We start from the raw sequence: 18,999 nt of genomic DNA, 5'->3' as shown, positions 1-18,999 counted from the left end.
CAATGGCCCAAAGGGTCTCTTCCAACCCTCTTTATTATTATTATTATTATTATTATTATTATTATTATTATTATTATTATTGACATTGAGGCTGGGTGGCCATCTGTCAGGGGTGCTTTGCTTGTGCTTTTGGTGCAAAAAGGCAGAAGGGGGTTGGACTCAATGGCCCAAAGGGTCTCTTCCAACCCTCTTTTTTATTATTATTATTATTATTATTATTATTATTATTATTGACATTGAGGCTGGGTGGTCATCTGTCAGGGGTGCTTTGCTTGTGCTTTTGGTGCAAAAAGGCAGAAAGGGGTTGGACTAAATGGCCCAAGGGGTCTCTTCCAACCCTCTTTATTATTATTATTATTATTATTATTATTATTATTATTATTATTAACATTGAGGCGGGGAGGCCATCTGTCAGGGGTGCTTTGCTTGTGCTTTTGGTGCAAAAAGCCAGAAGGGGGTTGGACTCAATGGCCCAAAGGGTCTCTTCCAACCCTCTTTATTATTATTATTATTATTATTATTATTATTATTATTATTATTATTATTAACATTGAGGCTGGGTGGCCATCTGTCAGGGGTGCTTTGTTTGTGCTTTTGGTGCTCAAAGACAGAAGGGGAATGAAGTCAATGGCCCAAAGGGTCTCTTTCAACTCTCTTTTTTATTCTTGTTGTTGTTGTTGTTGTTGTTTTTATTATTGCTCGGTGGCCAACTATAGTCCGAAGGATCGTGAACTGGCCCCCTGTTTAAAAAGTTTGGGGACCCCTGCTATAGCTCCTACCCTGCTGGGATTCAGAAGGGCTGTAAAAACATGGTTATGTGCCCAAGCTTTTGATGAGTAAATTACAAAGTTGACATGTCCTGATTTAAGGATGAAGCATGAGGATCTTGGATGAATGGAATTAATTATATATACGTTTTTAAGGTTTTTATAATGTGTTTTAATAATGTTATTAATGGATCTGTTTGTATTGTTTTGTTTTTATGACTGCATTTTTGGGCATTAAATTTTGCCAATTTTTGTAAGCCGCCCTGAGTCTCCTCGGGTGAGAAGGGCGGGGTATAAATGTTGTAAATAAAATAAATAAATAAATAACGCATCTTTCTTCTTTTTGCGGGGACGAAGGCAAGTTTTGGACAATCGGTACGGCCTGAAGCGCTGGCAGATTGGCGAAATCGCCTCCAAGATCGGGCAGCTCTACTACCACTACTAGTAAGTAGCTGTCAAAGAATATTAACGGCTGCCAGTCTGGGCAGATTGCTTCCAGTCTGAGGAGTCAAACGCGCCTTTAGCTTTATTGTCAGTCTGACATTTTGGCTTGAGAACTTCCAGTGCTAAATTAAAAGCCCGCGATGACTGGAAGTGAAAATGTGGAGGTGGATGGGTGCCATCTGTGCAAACACTTCTGTGAGAAACAGTTAAATCGAATGTCAGAAGTGACAGCGGGGTGGGAAACCCATATGAAATTCAGTGACTTCCTGGGAGAGGAAGTATGTATGGAAGATGCTTTTGTAACGTCTGCCTTCTTTTGCAGCCTTCGCACGTCGGAAACCAGCTACCTGAATGAAGCCTTCTCCTTCTACTCTGCCATCCGGCAGCGGTCTTACTACTCTCAAGTCAACAAAGAAGACAGGTCAGGCCATGCCTCAGTCTTGTGAGTTGGAAGCGATGCTGCGAATTTGTGACTTTGTGACGGGTGGGTGGGCAACTGTGTTTGGTTCATCCTGTGGCTATTTGCGGGAATCCTTTGGCATTGAAGTGCAGCCGCAGCCTTAAGGCAGCTGGTGAGTGGGAGGCGGTGGAGCCGAGCCGAGGAAAAAGGAACATGTTGGGTACGGGAGAGACTCCTTGCTCAGGGGAAGTCCTATCCTGTCTAGCAGAGCTTTCTAGTCCTTCCCGTTGAGGAGAGCTGGTTGATTGTTATGCCAGGGAATCTATATATATAAATGAGTGATGGCATCACGGCAACCCACAAAACAACAAAACTACAGGCCCCCCAACCTTGAAATTTGACAACACAACCCATAATCCACGCCTCTAGGTTGATACAACAAAAAAAGAAAAGAAAAAGTTCTAATTAGAGGGAGAGCAATAATTGTTTTTATCCAATGGCTGCCAGTTTAGAGGGCTAATCTCTGCCCACTTGGTCTCCTAGCAACCAACTCAGCCAAGGGACAGCCAGGGTTCAGTTAGGGGACAGGCAGACTTAGGCCTCATTTAGGCCTCTTCCACAGATTATCTAATTTGCACTGGATTATATGGCAGTGTAGACTCAAGGCCCTTCCACACAGCTATATAGCCCATTTAGAATCTTATATTATCTGCTTTGACCCACATGACCTTGGAGGAGTCTACGGACAACGCCGGCTCTTCGGCTTAAAAATGTAGGTGACCACCAACCCCCTGAGTCAAACATGACTGGACTTAATGTCAGGAGAAAACCTTTACCCTTTACCTTAACTACCACCAATTCCTCAATACTTTATTTCCCATACCACCATACTTTGCCACAGCAACGCATGGCCGGGCACAGCTAGTTGCTTTATATGTTGGAGACTGTTGCATCCCTAGACTGCCCCAGACTATAAGCAATGCAAGTTGTTTATTGAAGAATACATGTAAGCAATAGCAATTTTGAAATTCTGCAATCAATGCTTGGCATACAAACAGATTCCCAGAGCATGGAGGAAAACTAAGATCATTTTGTATTTACAATTTGTTATCTGCGGTAGGCCTTTAGTAGTCATTCCCGGAAAACGAAAAATTGGTGATGTGGTTTTCTATCAGTAGACTTTATTGAGGAAGAGATTTGGTAACAAGATTGACATACAGGGTGAAAGAGACAAGCAAGACGAATGCACACCCAGAGAATGGAGGATAAAGGACGATGGTAACAGTTTATGAAGATCTGCTAATCTGTTGTGATGGACAAATGAACTAGGCTGACCAAGGAAAAATATTTGTCAAATTTGTCAAAATGAGCAGTTGGAACTTTTTAAGTTACTCGTTCAGATAAGATTAAAGAGAGATAGAAAACGGGTTATATTGAGTGAGAGGTCAATAAACATAAGAGCCGCTGGTTTCAGCTAACAGCCGGGAAGCGTGAATTTATTTTCCATGCAACTGAACAGATAGCCAGATTGCCAGAGAAGGAGGTAAATTGAGACGGAAGGTGAATGAGTCTCAATTTAACAATTTCATGACAGTATACTAGTCTTGGTTTATTAGTATTTTGTTAGTAATTGTTTTTAACACACTGTTACTATTTCATTCTTTGAAAAAAAAACCCTTTGTATTTCTTTTTTTTTTTAATTTGTCTAGTGTGGATTGTTAGCCGCCTTGAGTCCCCATGGGGAGAAAGGTGGGGTATAAATAAAAATAATAATACAGTAGAGTCTCACTTATCCAACATAAATGGGCCGGCAGAATGTTGGATAAGCGAATATGTTGGATAATAAGGAGGCATTAAGGAAAAGCCTATGAAACATCAAATTAGGTTATGATTTTACAAATTAAGCACCAAAACATCATGTTAGACAACAAATTTGGCAGAAAAAGTAGTTCAATACGCAGTAATGCTATGTAGTAATTACTGTATTTACGAATTTAGCACCAAAATATCACGATATATTGAAAACTTTGACTACAAAAATGCGTTGGATAATCCAGAAGCTTGGATAAGCGAGTGTTGGATAAGTGAGACTCTACTGTAATAATAATAATTGCCATTTAAAAACCCGGTAAAGATGCCTCCAATGCCAGGAACTACCGACCAATCTCTCTCTTATGTCATCTATATAAAATATATGAGAGGATGCTATTAAATCGATTAGGACCTGTCATCGAACCTAAGCTTATTGCACAACAAGCAGGTTTCAGACCAGGGTAAAAGTGTCATGAAAGTCCACAAGAACAGGATACAAGATTTATGAAGCATGAAACAAGAGTCCATGAAACAGGAATAACACTCTTGATGAGCAAAGTTACCACCTCTGAAAATCTCTCTCAGAAGCAGTTCCTCTTAAAGCTGAAATCAAGGCCTCTTTCCATGGGAAGTTGGCTCAAAATCTCATTAGCAACTGTCTGCTCTGTCTCAAAACCCCCCTTTCTTGTCTCTGTTGACATATTGCTTTCTTTCTGTCAACCTCATTAGTCTTATCACAACTGGAATGCCCATCTGTCAAGGGATAACTCAACCTTGACTCTTCCAAGGAATGTGGTTCGAGCTGCCTGCTTGAAACCATTGTCTGCCTGCTCCCAGAATCCTCAGGAACAAACTCTGGCTGCCTCTTGGCTTCTATGGTGCCTTTGTTGATAGATCAAGAGAATGAACTTGAAAGTTTGTGCGGTCATGATCAAAATGGGGAATAATATCTCAGGACAGGAGAATTATGAGGAAGAGACAAATTGGCATTATTGTTGTTATGATCTCGATAAAGATGCAAAGCGGATCTGTATGGTACCATACGATAGATTTGGTCACCGAAATTGTCATGCTGGTTTGTTTGGTCTGAGTGATAGTCCCCAATTGTAATAAGTAACAATTTGATATTTTCCCGCAGAAGCCACCATCTCCTCTCTTTCTTTCTTTCCACTGAACAGCGCTTTCCCCATTTACCTTTTTTTATTTTCCAGGCCTGAATTGGTAGTGAAGAAACTCCGATATTACGCACGGTTCATAGTGGTGTGTCTTTTACTCAACAAAATGGATGTCGTGAAGGAGCTTGTCAAGGTAAGCCGTTCTGATGCTTCGATCCTCCAAAGAATTCAGATCGGTTTGTTAGCTCCACAATCCTGGTGAAGGCAGCTGAAGCTGAAGATGACTTTCCTCAAGACTGTATTATAAAACGTATGCCAGCCAACAGAAGCATGGCCTCCAGCACAACATTCCCCAAGTCTACCTTCCAGATATATTTAGCTCAGACTATTTTTACTATATATATATATATATATATATATAGAATACAGTATTATAATTGTATATTTATATTACATCTAATATTACTAATAATATTGCAATATAGTCATATAGTACAATATAGTAATATATAATGCTTATATAGTGCTTATATAGAATCATAGAATCATAGAATAGTAGAGTTGGAAGAGACCACATGGGCCATCCAGTCCAACCCCCTGCTAAGAAGCAGGAAATCGCATTCAAAGCACCCCCGACAGATGGTCATCCAGCCTCTGCTTAAAAGCCTCCAAGGAAGGAGCCTCCACCACGGCCCCGGGGAGAGAGTTCCACTGCCGAACAGCCCTTCTCACAGTGAGGAAGTTCTTCCTGATGTTCAGGTGGAATCTCCTTTCCTGTAGTTTGAAGCCATTGTTCCGTGTCCTAGTCTGCAGGGCAGCAGAAAACAAGCTTGCTCCCTCTTCCCTATGACTTCCCTTCACATATTTGTACATGGCTATCATGTCTCCTCTCAGCCTTCTCTTCTGCAGGCTAAACATGCCCAGCTCTTTAAGCCGCTCCTCATAGGGCTTGTTCTCCAGACCCTTAATCATTTTAGTCGCCCTCCTCTGGACGCTTTCCAGCTTGTCAACATCTCCCTTCAACTGTGGTGCCCAAAATTGGACATAGTGTGATTCCAGGTGTGGTCTGACCAAGGCAGAATAGAATAAGGGGGAGCAGGACTTCCCTGGATCTAGACGCTATTCCCCTATTGATGCAGGCCAGAATCCCATTGGCTTTTTTAGCAGCCGCATCACATTGTTGGCTCATGTTTAACTTGTTGTCCACGAGGACTCCAAGGTCTTTTTCGCACACACTGCTGTCAAGCCAGGCATCGTCCCCCATTCTGTTGTGCTATACTAATAATATAATACATTGTATGTATATATAACTTGTAAGCCGCCCTGAGTCCCCTTCGGGGTGAGAAGGGCGGGCTATAAATGTTGCTAATAAATAATGAATAATTACTGTATATACTCAAGTATAAGCCTAGTTTTTCAGCCCTTTTTAGGACTGAAAAAAATACTCGGGTGAGGGTCCTGGTGAGCTTATATTCAGGTCTGCTTATACTCAAGTATATATGGTATATTTATTATTTTTCTCTATTATTATTGGTATTGTTACATTTATTATTTTAGTCTATTAATTTATTTATTTTATTTATTTATTTATTAGACTTGTATACCGCTACTCCCAGTTTGGCTCGGAGCGGTTTACAGAAATAGATTAAAACAATACAATTAGCTTTAAAATAGCAATAAAAACAATAAAAACAACAATAAAAGCAACAATAAAAACAGACATAGCCCCGAGTTTTTCACCCATTGAAAGCTTGTCGGAAGAGCAAGGTTTTGCAGGCTTTCTGAAAGGCAAGTAAGTCTCGGATAGTTCGAGTTTATTATTCCTTATTATTATTATTATTATTAATAATAAATAAATTATTATTAATTATTATTATATTATTATTATTACATTTATTTTACTCTATTACTGTTGTTACTTTTACATTAATTTTCTCTATTTTTATTATTATTAATACATTTATTATTTTATTGCATTTATTATTATTATTACATTTATTATTTCACTCCATTATTATTAAAAGGATCCATAAACACATTTACATTGAAGAAGATGAAAATAATGATTTAATCAGAGTTGAACAGTCATATCTTAAATTACAGTTTAATGTAAAGACCCAAAAACATTTGACCTACTGATGCCTCAATTAATTTAATTTTATTGGTATCTTGGCTTATACTGGAATCAATGTTTTCCCAGTTTTTTTGTAGTAAAATTGGTGCCTTGGCTTATATTTGGGTTGGCTTATACTCAAGTATATACAGTACTATAATACCTCACTTGTGGTTTAGCTGCTTAGGTCTAAATAAAGCAACTTTCCAAGCTCTAATTTAGGTTACAAATGGAATAATTCCCATGATGGGATTTCTGATCCAAATACCATCTAGAAATGAGGCAGATTTGTAATAGGGCTGCTTATCTTAAATTCTCTGAACACTGTTTGAGTGGTGTCCTGTGTTTATTTATCGACAACATTCCTATTATTATTGCCATCGTCTTCATTTCATACACACAACCTTTATTGGCATTCAACAACAAAATCACAACGCAGACATATACAACAAGGGGAAGCCACAGATAAAAAGGAAAACATACTTTAAAGAATTTTGCTCTGAGAGAAAGCCAGTAAACATCACTTAAATTAAGTCCATGCCTGACCATGAGATCGTGCCTCACACACCTGGGTTTTGAGGATTAACCATACAGTTAAAATAGAATTAAAGTTAGACTTAAAAGCTAAATGTCCCTCTCAAAACTCTACTCATAAAATCTAAAAAAAAAAATCTGTCAACCCCAAGTTCCTCCCTGTTTTCACCTCTTTGATTTGCTCTTCCTCCTAGGAATTGTCAGATGAGATTGAGGACTACACTCACCGCTTCAACACGGAAGACCAAGTGGAATGGAACCTGGTTCTCCAAGAAGTGGCAGCATTCATTGACGTAAGGATGGAAAGGGAACAAATATATATATATAAGTAGAGTCTTCCTTATCCAAGCTAAACCGGGCTGTGGCGCAGGCGGGAGAGCAAGCCAGCTGCAATTAACTGCAATGAATCACTCTGACCAGGAGGTCATGAGTTCGAGGCCCGCTCGGAGCCTATGTGTGTTTGTCTTTGTCCTGTGTTAAAAGGCATTGAATGTTTTGCCTATATGTGTAATGTGATCTGCCCTGAGTCCCCTTCGGGGTGAGAAGGGCGGAATATAAATGCTGTAAAAATAAATAAACGGGCCGGCAGAAGCTTGGGTAAGTGAATATCTTGGATAATAAGGAGGGATTAAGGAAAAGCCTATTAAACATCAAATTAGGTTATGATTTTACAAATTAAGCACCAAAACATCATGTTATACAACAAATTTGGCAGAAAAAGTAGTTCAATACGCAGTAATGTTATGTTGTAATTACTATATTTACGAATTTAGCACCAAAATATTATGATATATTGAAAACATTGACTACAAAAACGCCTTGGATAATCCAGAACGTTGGATAAGCGAGTGTTGGATAAGTGAGACTCTACTGTATATACACACACACACACAGTAGAGTCTCACTTATCCAAGACTCGCTTATCCAAGGTTCTGGATTATCCAATGCATTTTTGTAGTCAATGTTTTCAATATATCCGTGATATTTTGGTGCTAAATTTGTAAATACAGTAGAGTCTCACTTATCCAACATAAACAGGCTGGCAAAATGTTGGATAAGCGAATATGTTGGATAATAAGGAGGCATTAAGGAAAAGCCTATTAAACATCAAATTAGGTTATGATTTTACAAATTAAGCACCAAAACATCATGTTATACAACAAATTTGAACAGAAAAAGTAGTTCAATATGCAGTAATGTTATGTTGTAATTACTGTATTTACAAATTTAGCACCAAAATATCACGATATATTGAAAACATTGACTACAAAAATGCCTTGGATAATCCAGAACGTTGGATAAGCGAGGCTTGGATAAGTGAGACTCTACTGTGTGTGTGTGTATGTGTATATATATATATACAGTAGAGTCTCACTTATCCAAGCCTCGCTTATCCAAGTTTCTGGATTATCCAAGGCATTTTTGTAATCAACGTTTTCAATATATTGTGATATTTTGGTGCTAAATTCGTAAATACAGTAATTACTACATAGCATTACTGCGTATTGAACTACTTTTTCTGTCAAATTTGTATAACATGATGTTTTGGTGCTTAATTTGTAAAATCATAACCTAATTTGATGTTTAATAGGCTTTTCCTCAATCTCTCCTTATTATCCAAGATATTTGCTTATCCAAGCTTCTGCCGGCCTGTTTAGCTTGGATAAGTGAGACTCTACTGTATTACTAATACTATTACCATATAATGATATAGTACAATATAGTAATTTAATGCTTATATTGTGCTACGCTAATAATATATTGTATGTTCATTTGATTTGAAAACATTGACTACAAAAATGGCTTGGATAATCCAGAGGCTTGGATAAGCGAGGCTTGGATAAGTGAGACTCTACTGTATATATATTTGTTTTAAAACATTTACAATTTATTCTCTCTCTCACACACACACAAAGAGGGAAAATCGAGTATAAACAAAAGTAAAAAATAAAAAGTAAAAGGGAGAATGGGGATAATGGAGTTTTTGGGTTGTTGTGAGTTTTTCCGGGCTGTCTGGCCATGTTCCAGAAGCATTCTCTCCTGACGTTTCACCCACATCTATGGCAAGCATCCTCGGAGGTTGTGAGGTCTGTTGGAAACTAGACAAGTGGGGTTTATATATCTGTGGAATGATGTCCAGGGTGGGAGAAAGAACTCTTGTCTGTTTGAGGCTAGTATGAATGTTGCAATTGGCCAGCTTGATTAGCATTGAATGGCCTTGCAGCTTCAAAGCCTGGCTGCTTCCTGCCTGGGGGAATCCTAACCGGCTGTTAGGAATTGTGGGAGTTGAAGTCCAAAACGCCTGGAGGGCTGAAGTTTGCCCATGCCTGGTTTAGCCTGTACTGTTCTCTTCGGGGCCCTCATTCTCCCGCCTGTATCTTTTCTTCCCAGGCGGATCCCGTGATGGTCTTGAACGATGACAACACCCTGGTGATCCTCTCCAACCGCCTCTCGGACACAGGAGCTCCGCTGCTGGAGCAGGGCATGATCGTGGGGCAGTTGGCCCTGGCGGATGCCCTGATCATTGGCAACTGCAACAACCAGGTGGGAGTCTTAAGCTTGAGCCAAAATAAATCATGCATTGAAATTTAAATAAAATCCCACTGGAAGGGGATAATGTATGGATAAGTAATATACGAAGCTTTGGGCTATTTTTTATTTTTTGGTAGTATGTTCCTATAGCTGGAAGGGCTCTCCTGATGACCGCAAGTCATTTTTTAAAGTTACAACTGGTTCTCTTGTAGGTGAAGTTCAGCGAACTGACAATCGATATGTTCCGGATGCTTCAAGCCTTGGAGAGGGAACCGATGAACTTGGCTTCGCAAATGAACAAGCCCGGGTTGCAGGCAAGTGTCTTCTTTTATATCTTCAGGTTTAGCTGCTGGCGATGACTTTTTCCTTGGGTCAAAATCACAGGACTTGGTCCTTCTTTAGAATCTCATGTGGGCTGACATTCACATTCAGAGAGAGAGCCATCCTCCAATGAATACTCCATATCTCCTTTAATAATAATAATAATAATAATAATAATAATAATAATAATAATAATAATAATAATAATAATAATATCCGACGTGTGATCCAATAGAACAGCCAGCAGAGTGTCTGCTGTGGACTCATCTTGTTGTGTTTTAAATAATAATAGCAATAATAATAATATCCGACGTGTGCTCCAATACAACAGCCAGCAGAGTGTCTGCTGTGGACTCATCTTGTTGTGTTTCAAATAATAATAATAATAATAATAATAATAATAATAATAATAATAATATCCGACGTGTTCTCCAATAGAACAGCCAGCAGAGTGTCTGCTGTGGACTCATCTTGTTGTGTTTCAAATAATAATAATAATAATAATAATAATAATAATAATAATATCCGACGTGTGCTCCAATAGAACAGCCAGCAGAGTGTCTGCTGTGGACTCATCTTGTTGTGTTTCAAATAATAATAATAATAATAATAATAATAATAATAATAATAATAATAATAATAATAATATCCGACGTGTGCTCCAATACAACATCCAGCAGAGTGTCTGCTGTGGACTCATCTTGTTGGGTTTCAAATAATAATAATAATAACAACAACAACAACAACAACAACTTGCCATTGTTGCCACCTTGCCGTGGTGGGGGGGCATTATTATTATTATTATTATTATGGAACATATTTTTTCCTCTCTTATACAGGAGACAACTGAAAAGCCGGCAAGAAGAGAGAACCCTCACAAATACTTGCTCTACAAGCCAACCTTCAGCCAGCTATATACTTTTTTGGCTGCGTCATTTAAGGTTTGTGTAAAACGCAACATTTTGGCAACGATGCGCAGCTGCACTAAGGGGTGGCCAGCTGGTTGAGACCGCAAGCGGCAGAGTTTTGTGGGGAAGGAGTTGCCAAGCTCATTCATCGCTATGATAAGTGCCTAAATTTGAATGGCAACTATATTGAGAAGTCGTATTTGGGTGTGGCTTTCAACTGCATATGGTAAATGTTTTCTCCTAGACTTTGTTCATTTTTAATTCCAAAACATAATCTACTTTCTGGAGAAACCTTGTACATACACATTTTTAACTTTTATTATGTGAATACAGTAGAGTCTCACTTATCCAAGCTAAATGGGCTGGCAGAAACCTGGATAAGCGAATATCTTGGATAATAAGGAGGGATTAAGGAAAAGCCTATTAAACATCAAATTAGGTTATGATTTTACAAATTAAGCACCAAAACATCATGTTATACAACAAATTTGACAGAAAAAGTAGTTCAATACGCAGTAATGTTATGTTGTAATTACTGTATTTATGAATTTAGCACTAAAATATCACGATATATTGAAAACATTGACTACAAAAATGGCTTGGATAATCCAGAGGCTTGGATAAGTGAGACTCTACTGTATATTATTATATTGTTAAAATTCATACAGGAGACATGGTGGAAAGATGGTGGCAGTATTTTTCACTTTTATCATGATCTCCAGTCTTTGACATCTCCGGTCGGCTGACAAAGAACAGATGCCAGCCATAAAATGGGCCAGCCATAAAACTTCAATTACCCTCTGTTATGTGAGAACCTCTATATAAGTGGGCCAAAGGGAAGGTTCTGGTATTCGGTACAAATTGTCGGATCCTCTTCTCCCAGCTGTGCTGTGGGTCAATCTTCCACCGAAAAGCACCAAGACACACTGGTAGATTCCAACAGATTTTTATTGTACCGAATACCAGAACTTTCCCTTTGGCCCACTTATATAGAGGCTCTCACATACCAGAGGGCAATTGAAGTTTTATGGCTGGCCCGTTTTATGGCTGGCATCTGTTCTTTGTTAGCCGACCGGAGATGTCAAAGATTGGAGATCATGACAGTGTATAGATAATAATAATAATAATAATAATAATAATAATAATAATAATAGCAACAACCACAGCAACCTACCTCTCCTTGCAGCTTGAGGTGAGGAACAACAATAGTCAAAAGTCAAACTATAGATGAAATGTACCTGTTTCATGGCTTGACAAGCAACCACTCTGATGTCCATTGACTCCTTTTCCTTCTTTTTTTCCCCCGCCGATGTTTCAGGAGCTGCCTGCCAACAGTGTCCTGTTGATCTACCTGTCTGCCACCGGCGTGTTCCCATCAGGTCGTTCGGATAGTGAAGGTACAAATAAAGGAATGCTCCCTGCCATGACGGGGCTTGAATTCTCTTTATGATCCGCAAACTCTGCAGAAAGCCTCCAAACCCCAAAGGGAGAAGCCAAACTCTGTGGCTCCTTTTCCCTCTTTTCCCCTCGATTACGAGTTGGCTTCTCGGTGCGCTTTTGGGCCACATCTTGATCATCAGAAGCATTTGTCCCCGTTCTGATGCTTAACCGGTTCAGACCGCAGTCCTCTTTGTGTGGTGAAGACTCCTCTGCTGGAAATGCCACCAGAGCTTGGAAAGGTTGATGGTTCTTGGAGTTTCTAACACGGAATAGCCAGTGGGGATTCTGAGGAATGTTCTATATATTCTCAAGTATATAGAACATTTGGTCAAAAATTGATGGCCAAAAATCCCAACTTATCCATGGTTTCCTATAAGCACTGTACCTTAACTCTTCCCATAAAAGGGAACCATGCCTTTCTCCTAAGGCAAGAGCTTAAGTCATTCCTAAAAAGGATCACTGGCCATATTTACTTTATCCATAATAGTTCTTACTAAGATTGTAGGTTGATTCAGATTTCGGGTAATTTTGGCGATTTGGCAGCCAAATGGCGGAGAAATGTACCTCGAAATTTATTTATTTACTTACAGTATTTATATTCTCTCTTCTCATCCCGAAGGGGACTCAGGGTGGATTGCAACACACATACACCGTGTTTCCCCGAAAATAAGACAGTGTCTTATATTAATTTTTGTTCCCAAAGATGTGCTAGGTCTTATTTTCAGGGGATGTCTTATTTTTCCATGAAGAAGAATTCACATTTATTGTTGAACAAAAAAATGAACATCTATATATATAAATGAGTGATGGCATCACGGCGACCCACAAAACAACAAAACTACAGGCCTCCCAACCTCGAAATTTGACAACACAACCCATCATCCACGCCTCTAGGTTGATACAACAAAAAGAAAAGAAAAATAAAGTCCTAATTAGAGGGAGAGCAATAATTGTTTTTATCCAATTGCTGCCAGTTTAGAGGGCTAATCTCTGCCCACTTGGTCTCCTAGCAACCAACTCAGCCAAGGGACAGCCAGGGTTCAGTTAGGGGACAGGCAGATTTAGGCCTCACTTAGGCCTCTTCCACAGATTATCTAATTTGCACTGGATTATATGGCAGTGTAGACTCAAGGCCCTTCCACCATACTTCGCCACAGCAACGCGTGGCCGGGCACAGCTAGTTTATTCTATACTGTACAGTAGTTGTCATCACAAACCAGCATAACCAGACAAACTGTGAATCCTATCAAGAATTTCTTGTTACTACCATTATTTCCATGTACAACTGGTACGTACATTTACCAATCCTGCATGCTCTGGTGTTCTGTTTGGCAGACGCTGGGCATGCTTCCAAACAAAAACTTTGCTAGGTCTTACTTTTGGGGGAGGCCTTATATTTAGCAATTCAGCAAAACTTCTACTAGGTCTTATTTTTCGGGGATGTCTTATTTTCGGGGAAACAGGGTACATGGCAAACATTCAATGCCATTACACATATGACATATAGACAGACACAGAGGCAATTTAACTTTCCAGCTTCCGGCTTCATTAAGGTATGCTCGATTACGGCCACAGGGGGAGCTTCCACTTCATCATCCACTTGTGACACTGAGTCCTTGATGGAGTATTTCCGCATTCCTTTCCGCATGCTGCTGGAAGGTTTTATAGTGCCTTAAATTAGTTAAATTAGCCTCCCCGCATAAAGCGGTACCTACATTTTCTACTTGACAGATGCAACTGTCTTTCAAGCTGCTTAGGTCAACAGCGAGCTAGACTATTAATGTTCAGGAGCTCAATCTGACCCGGGCTTCGATCCCAGTAGTGCAGCTGGCTACTAACCAGCTGCGCCACAGCCCGGTCCTCTAAAGCAGGCATGGGTAAACTTCGGCTCCCCAAGTGTTTGGACTTCAGCCGCCGGTAGGCTGTTAGGAATTGTGGGAGTTGATGTCCAAAACACCTGGAGGGCCGAAGTTTGCTCATGCCTGCTCTCAAAATGGATTCCTGCCATTTCGCACACCTCTAGTTCAGACCTTCTTGAAGGCTTCGATTGGAGTGACTGATGTTGGTGCTTTCCTCTCTGTATGGCATGACCCAGCCTCCAACATATACTTGAGGTCGACTTATACACAAGTATATATGGCAATCCAAAAAGCAAGAGAGATTTTTCCAGGCTGTGCCCACAATGCCCTGTATAAAGCAACTACCTGGCCCCCTTTTTCCAAAAATGGGTAATTTGTCCATCTGGGCCGATTGATTCTTAAGCTTTTCACTTTCCATTGGGAAAAAGACACTACACAAAGAAGGATAAATAGCCCGGTAAGTGTCTGAACCGTACCTTTTAGTGTCAGAAACGGTGAACGCTTTGGTGTTCCGGCCCGTTTTCAACACAGTCGGGGCCCTCGATTGGCTGGTCTCGATTCAGAGCTGTGCTTGAAAAGGGCGTTTCTGTTCCCTCTTTGTTTATCATCATGACAATTCAAGCCCTTGTCATGACTCCAGCGACTTCTTGCCACCTCTGCTTCCTTCCCTCCGTTCCTTTTTGTGCCGCCGTGTTCCTTCCCTCTCCCAAAATATATCAAAATTGGCTGGAGTGTGGTTTGATTTGGTCCTCATGACCCCACGTGCACCCGTTACTAAATTGTGTCCCAAGTCGATGTTGTATTCGATTCACGCCATCCACCGAAGACTTGCATTCCTTTATCAAATGCATGCTTTGTGTCATCTCCCTCGCACGATCCGTAAACCTTTCCAGAGACCGGGGGGAAAACAAGAAGATATTTACAGAATGTATTGTCATGGCCAGAACCACTGGGTTGCTGTGAGTTTTCCAGGTTTTATGGCCATGTTCCAGAAGCATTCTCTCCTGACGTTTCTCCCACATCTATGTCAGCCATTCTCAGAGGTTGTGAGTGATGAGGAAAAACCGGGACTCCCCGAATGATTGATGAGGTAGTTCCCCTCCTCATCCATTAGACAACTTAGCAATGGCAAAGTGGCACCAACAAACACGACAGCATAGCCGATCTTATCTGCTGATCCCAGCGGCTATATATCTTTATTTACAGGTATATTTACAAAGTAAACAGCCAAAGCTGCTCGGATACATCTTTCCTCGACAAGAACAAATCATGGAGTCTCTTTGTGTCTGTTATCAGTGAACCGAAGCGCCACCCCACATTCCACATTTTATGACATATCTTCCTTGATGCTTTGCCCTTCTAATAATAACTAAACACAGCTGTCTATTCTAAACATTATCTGAGAAATATGCACCACGATAAAGGTTCAAAGCATAGAACACAATATGTATATTAGAGCATCATATACATAATAATGTTAACAATAATACAAATAATAATACAACTGATGACCAAATTCAGTCAGCTGTAGTGGCACACAGTCGTAACTTACAGAGTAGTAACTTACAGAGTATAATGATTTATAAACTGCAATCATCCAGATTTAAATGCTACACAGAGCAGTTTTCAGTATAAGACATATATCAAACATATATCAACCAGACTCCAACTAAAATTTGTTAGCGACACAGTATGTTTACATTCAGTCTCTCCAAAATGGTATGTAATATGCTGTGAAACTAAATATATCAGTGTACAAATCAATTGGCTCAAACCTGACTTGGAGTCAAAACAAATCCAAGTCTCTGTAGTCTTGGAGCAATTCTATAGGACTCCTCAGGATGTAAATGCAGTCAATTAGCAATCAAGAAAACTTGAAGCTGAGCCAACAATACAGATATTCAAAACATTGCCACTTACCAGATGAAGGGTTAACTGAAACTGGAGTAAACCTGGGAACCAGTAGTAAACGGCTTATGTAAACAGCTTACTTCGGCTCACAGCCAGCCACTCTAAAATAACATCTATTTGACCGGGCTTCCTGGCTGGGAACTGTAAAGGACTGCAACATCTGTTCCCCTATTTGGAAGCTTATCTCTGAAAAACTGAATGTATTGTCAACAAACTGAAGCTACGACTAATTGTATTTACATCCTGAGGAGTCCTATGGAATTGCTCCAAGACTACAGAGACTTTGATTTGTTTTGACTCTAAACCAGGTTTGAGCCAATTGATTTGTACACTGATATATTTAGTTTCACAGCATAACATACCATTTTGGAGAGACTGAATGTAAACATACTGTGTCGCTAACAAATTTTAGTTGGAGTCTGGTTGATATATGTTTGATATATGTTTTATACTGAAAACTGCTCTGTGTAGCATTTAAATCTGGATGATTGCAGTCTATAAATCTTTATACTCTGTAAGTTGCTACTCTGTAAGTTACGACTGTGTGCCACTACAGCTGACTGAATTTGGTCATCCGTTTTATTATTATGTGTATTATTGTTAACATTATTATGTATATGATGCTCTAATATACATATTGTGTTCTATGCTTTGCCCTTCTAGCCATCAATCAGGGCTCTCTGTAATTAACCACTTGACTGCTGGCAGAGCGAATACACACACTTACATAGCAACAATGAATTAAACATTTCACTACATAACACAAAAACCATAACAGTGAGGTCTGTTGGAAACTAGGCAAGTGGGGTTTATATATATTTGTGGAATAATGTCCAGGGTGGGATAAAGAACTCTTTGTCTGAGGCAAGTGTGAACGTTGCAATTGGCCACCTTGCTTAGCATCTAATAGCCTTGCAGCTTCAAAGCTTGGCTGCTTCCTGCCTGGGGGAATAATAATAATAATAATAACTTGATTTTTATATCCCGCCTCCATCTCCCCGCAGGGACTCGGGGCAGCTAACATGGGGCAAAGCCCAAACACCCACGATAAACAAGATAAAGTACAGTTACAATACAACGAAACATAATAGACATAGAATCCTTTGTTGGGAGGTGTTAGCTGGCCTGGATTGAGATGTTGATCATTTTCCAGGCTGTATGGCCATGTTCCAGAAGCATTTTCTCCTAATGTTTCAGGAGAGAATTGTTTCCTGTCTGGAATTCCCCTGTTTTCGGAGTTTTGTTTTGTACTGTCCTGATTCTAGAGTTTTTTTTAGTACTGGAAGCCAGATTTTGTTTATTTTCATGGTTTTCTCCTTTCTGTCAAAATTGTCCACATGCTTGTGGATTTCCGACATGCATCCCCATTTGTATTGCTTGCGTTGACAGCAACTCTGGAAAGATTTTGTGGGAAAGGATAGATGTTGGTCCTTGAATGTCCTGTTTGATCGTCGTGTGCATTAAGTGTATGTATTGATCTTTTCTGAATGAAATAAACACAGCTCAAGAGGGACAAAGGCAAGATAATCCACTTAGGAAGAAAAAATGAAATGCAAAGATACAGAATGGGGGACGATGCCTGGCTCGACAGCAGGTCGTGTGGAAAAAATCTTGGAATCCTTGTGGGGAGGAAGGGGAACATGAACCAACAGTGTTATGTGGCAGCTAAAAAAGCCAATAGGATTTTGGCCTGCATAAATAGGAATCTAGTGTCTAGATCAGAGGTCCCCAAACTAAGACCCATGGGCCGGATGCGTCCCTCCAAGGTCATTGACCTGGCCCCTGACCTAAACTTTAGGCTTAGGGTTGACCTAAGTCTACCTGGTCTTTGGAGGTCTCTTTGCTTACTTATGGCCTTACGAGATCGTATAGATGGTCTTTGAAAGTCTCTTTGCTTAGCTATGGCCTTATGAGACCATCTAGATGACTTTTGGAGGTCACTTTCCTTGCCTATGGTCCTATGAGACTATCTAGATGGTCTTTGAGGTCCCTTTCCTTATCCATGGTCTTCTGGTGGCCTGATGAGATCATCTAGATGGCCTTTGAGGGTCCCTTTCCTTATCTATGGTCTTCTGATGGCCTGATGAGATCATCTAGATGGTCTTTGAGGTCCTTCCTTATCTATGGTCTTCTGATGGCCTGATGAGATCATCTAGATGGCCTTTGAGGGTCGCTTTCCTTATCCATGGTCTTCTGGTGGCCTGATGAGATCATCTAGATGGCCTTTGAGGGTCGCTTTCTTTATCCATGGTCTTCTGATGGCCTGATGAGATCATCTAGATGGTCTTTGAGGTCCTTCCTTATCTATGGTCTTCTGATGGCCTGATGAGATCATCTACATGGCTTTTGAGGGTCGCTTTCCTTATCCATGGTCTTCTGGTGGCCTGATGAGATCATCTAGATGGTCTTTGAGGTCCCTTTCCTTATCTATGGTCTTCTGATGGCCTGATGAGATCATCTAGATGGCCTTTGAGGGTCGCTTTCCTTATCCATGGTCTTCTGGTGGCCTGATGAGATCATCATCATTATTATTATATATTAAATGTAGTATTACTAACAATACAGTATAGTGGTATAGTGCAATTTAGTAATATATAATGTGACTATTGTGCTATGCTAATGATATAATATATTGTATGTAAATATAACTTGTAAGCCGCTCTGAGTCCCCTTCAGAGTGAGAGAGGGTGGTAGTAAATAAATAAAATCAAATAAATAAATAAATAAATAAAAAGCACTAAACTACATGACCAAGATTGGTGAAAGGAGCTGGATTCGTTCCAATGCACAGCAAGGAACCTCACCCATTCTGTCTGGCCTTTCTCCCTTTTGTTCTGTGTTTG

The 18,999-nt window shown here is 40.0% G+C and overlaps 1 protein-coding gene across 6 annotated transcripts in view; it reads left to right on the top strand.

Annotated features, from left to right (window-relative positions):
• scai (suppressor of cancer cell invasion) overlaps positions 1–18,999 on the top strand; it is a 76,022-nt gene that overhangs the window by 36,505 nt on the left and 20,518 nt on the right. For 4 of the 6 annotated variants that reach the window (XM_062959312.1, XM_062959313.1, XM_062959315.1 and 1 more), the window contains exons 5-12: positions 1,125–1,211; positions 1,534–1,653; positions 4,635–4,731; positions 7,380–7,478; positions 9,577–9,729; positions 9,930–10,031; positions 10,878–10,979; positions 12,265–12,343. In XM_062959312.1, the coding sequence (XP_062815382.1) occupies positions 1,125–1,211; positions 1,534–1,653; positions 4,635–4,731; positions 7,380–7,478; positions 9,577–9,729; positions 9,930–10,031; positions 10,878–10,979; positions 12,265–12,343 (839 nt within the window). The remainder of the gene's footprint in view (positions 1–1,124; positions 1,212–1,533; positions 1,654–4,634; positions 4,732–7,379; positions 7,479–9,576; positions 9,730–9,929; positions 10,032–10,877; positions 10,980–12,264; positions 12,344–18,999) is intronic. The other 2 variants (XM_062959317.1, XM_062959316.1) reach the window with 2 other exon arrangements.

The sequence above is a fragment of the Anolis carolinensis genome, unplaced genomic scaffold, assembly GCF_035594765.1.
Source record: "Anolis carolinensis isolate JA03-04 unplaced genomic scaffold, rAnoCar3.1.pri scaffold_7, whole genome shotgun sequence".
NCBI lineage: Eukaryota > Metazoa > Chordata > Lepidosauria > Squamata > Dactyloidae > Anolis > Anolis carolinensis.
This window is presented reverse-complemented; position numbering and strand designations above follow the sequence as displayed.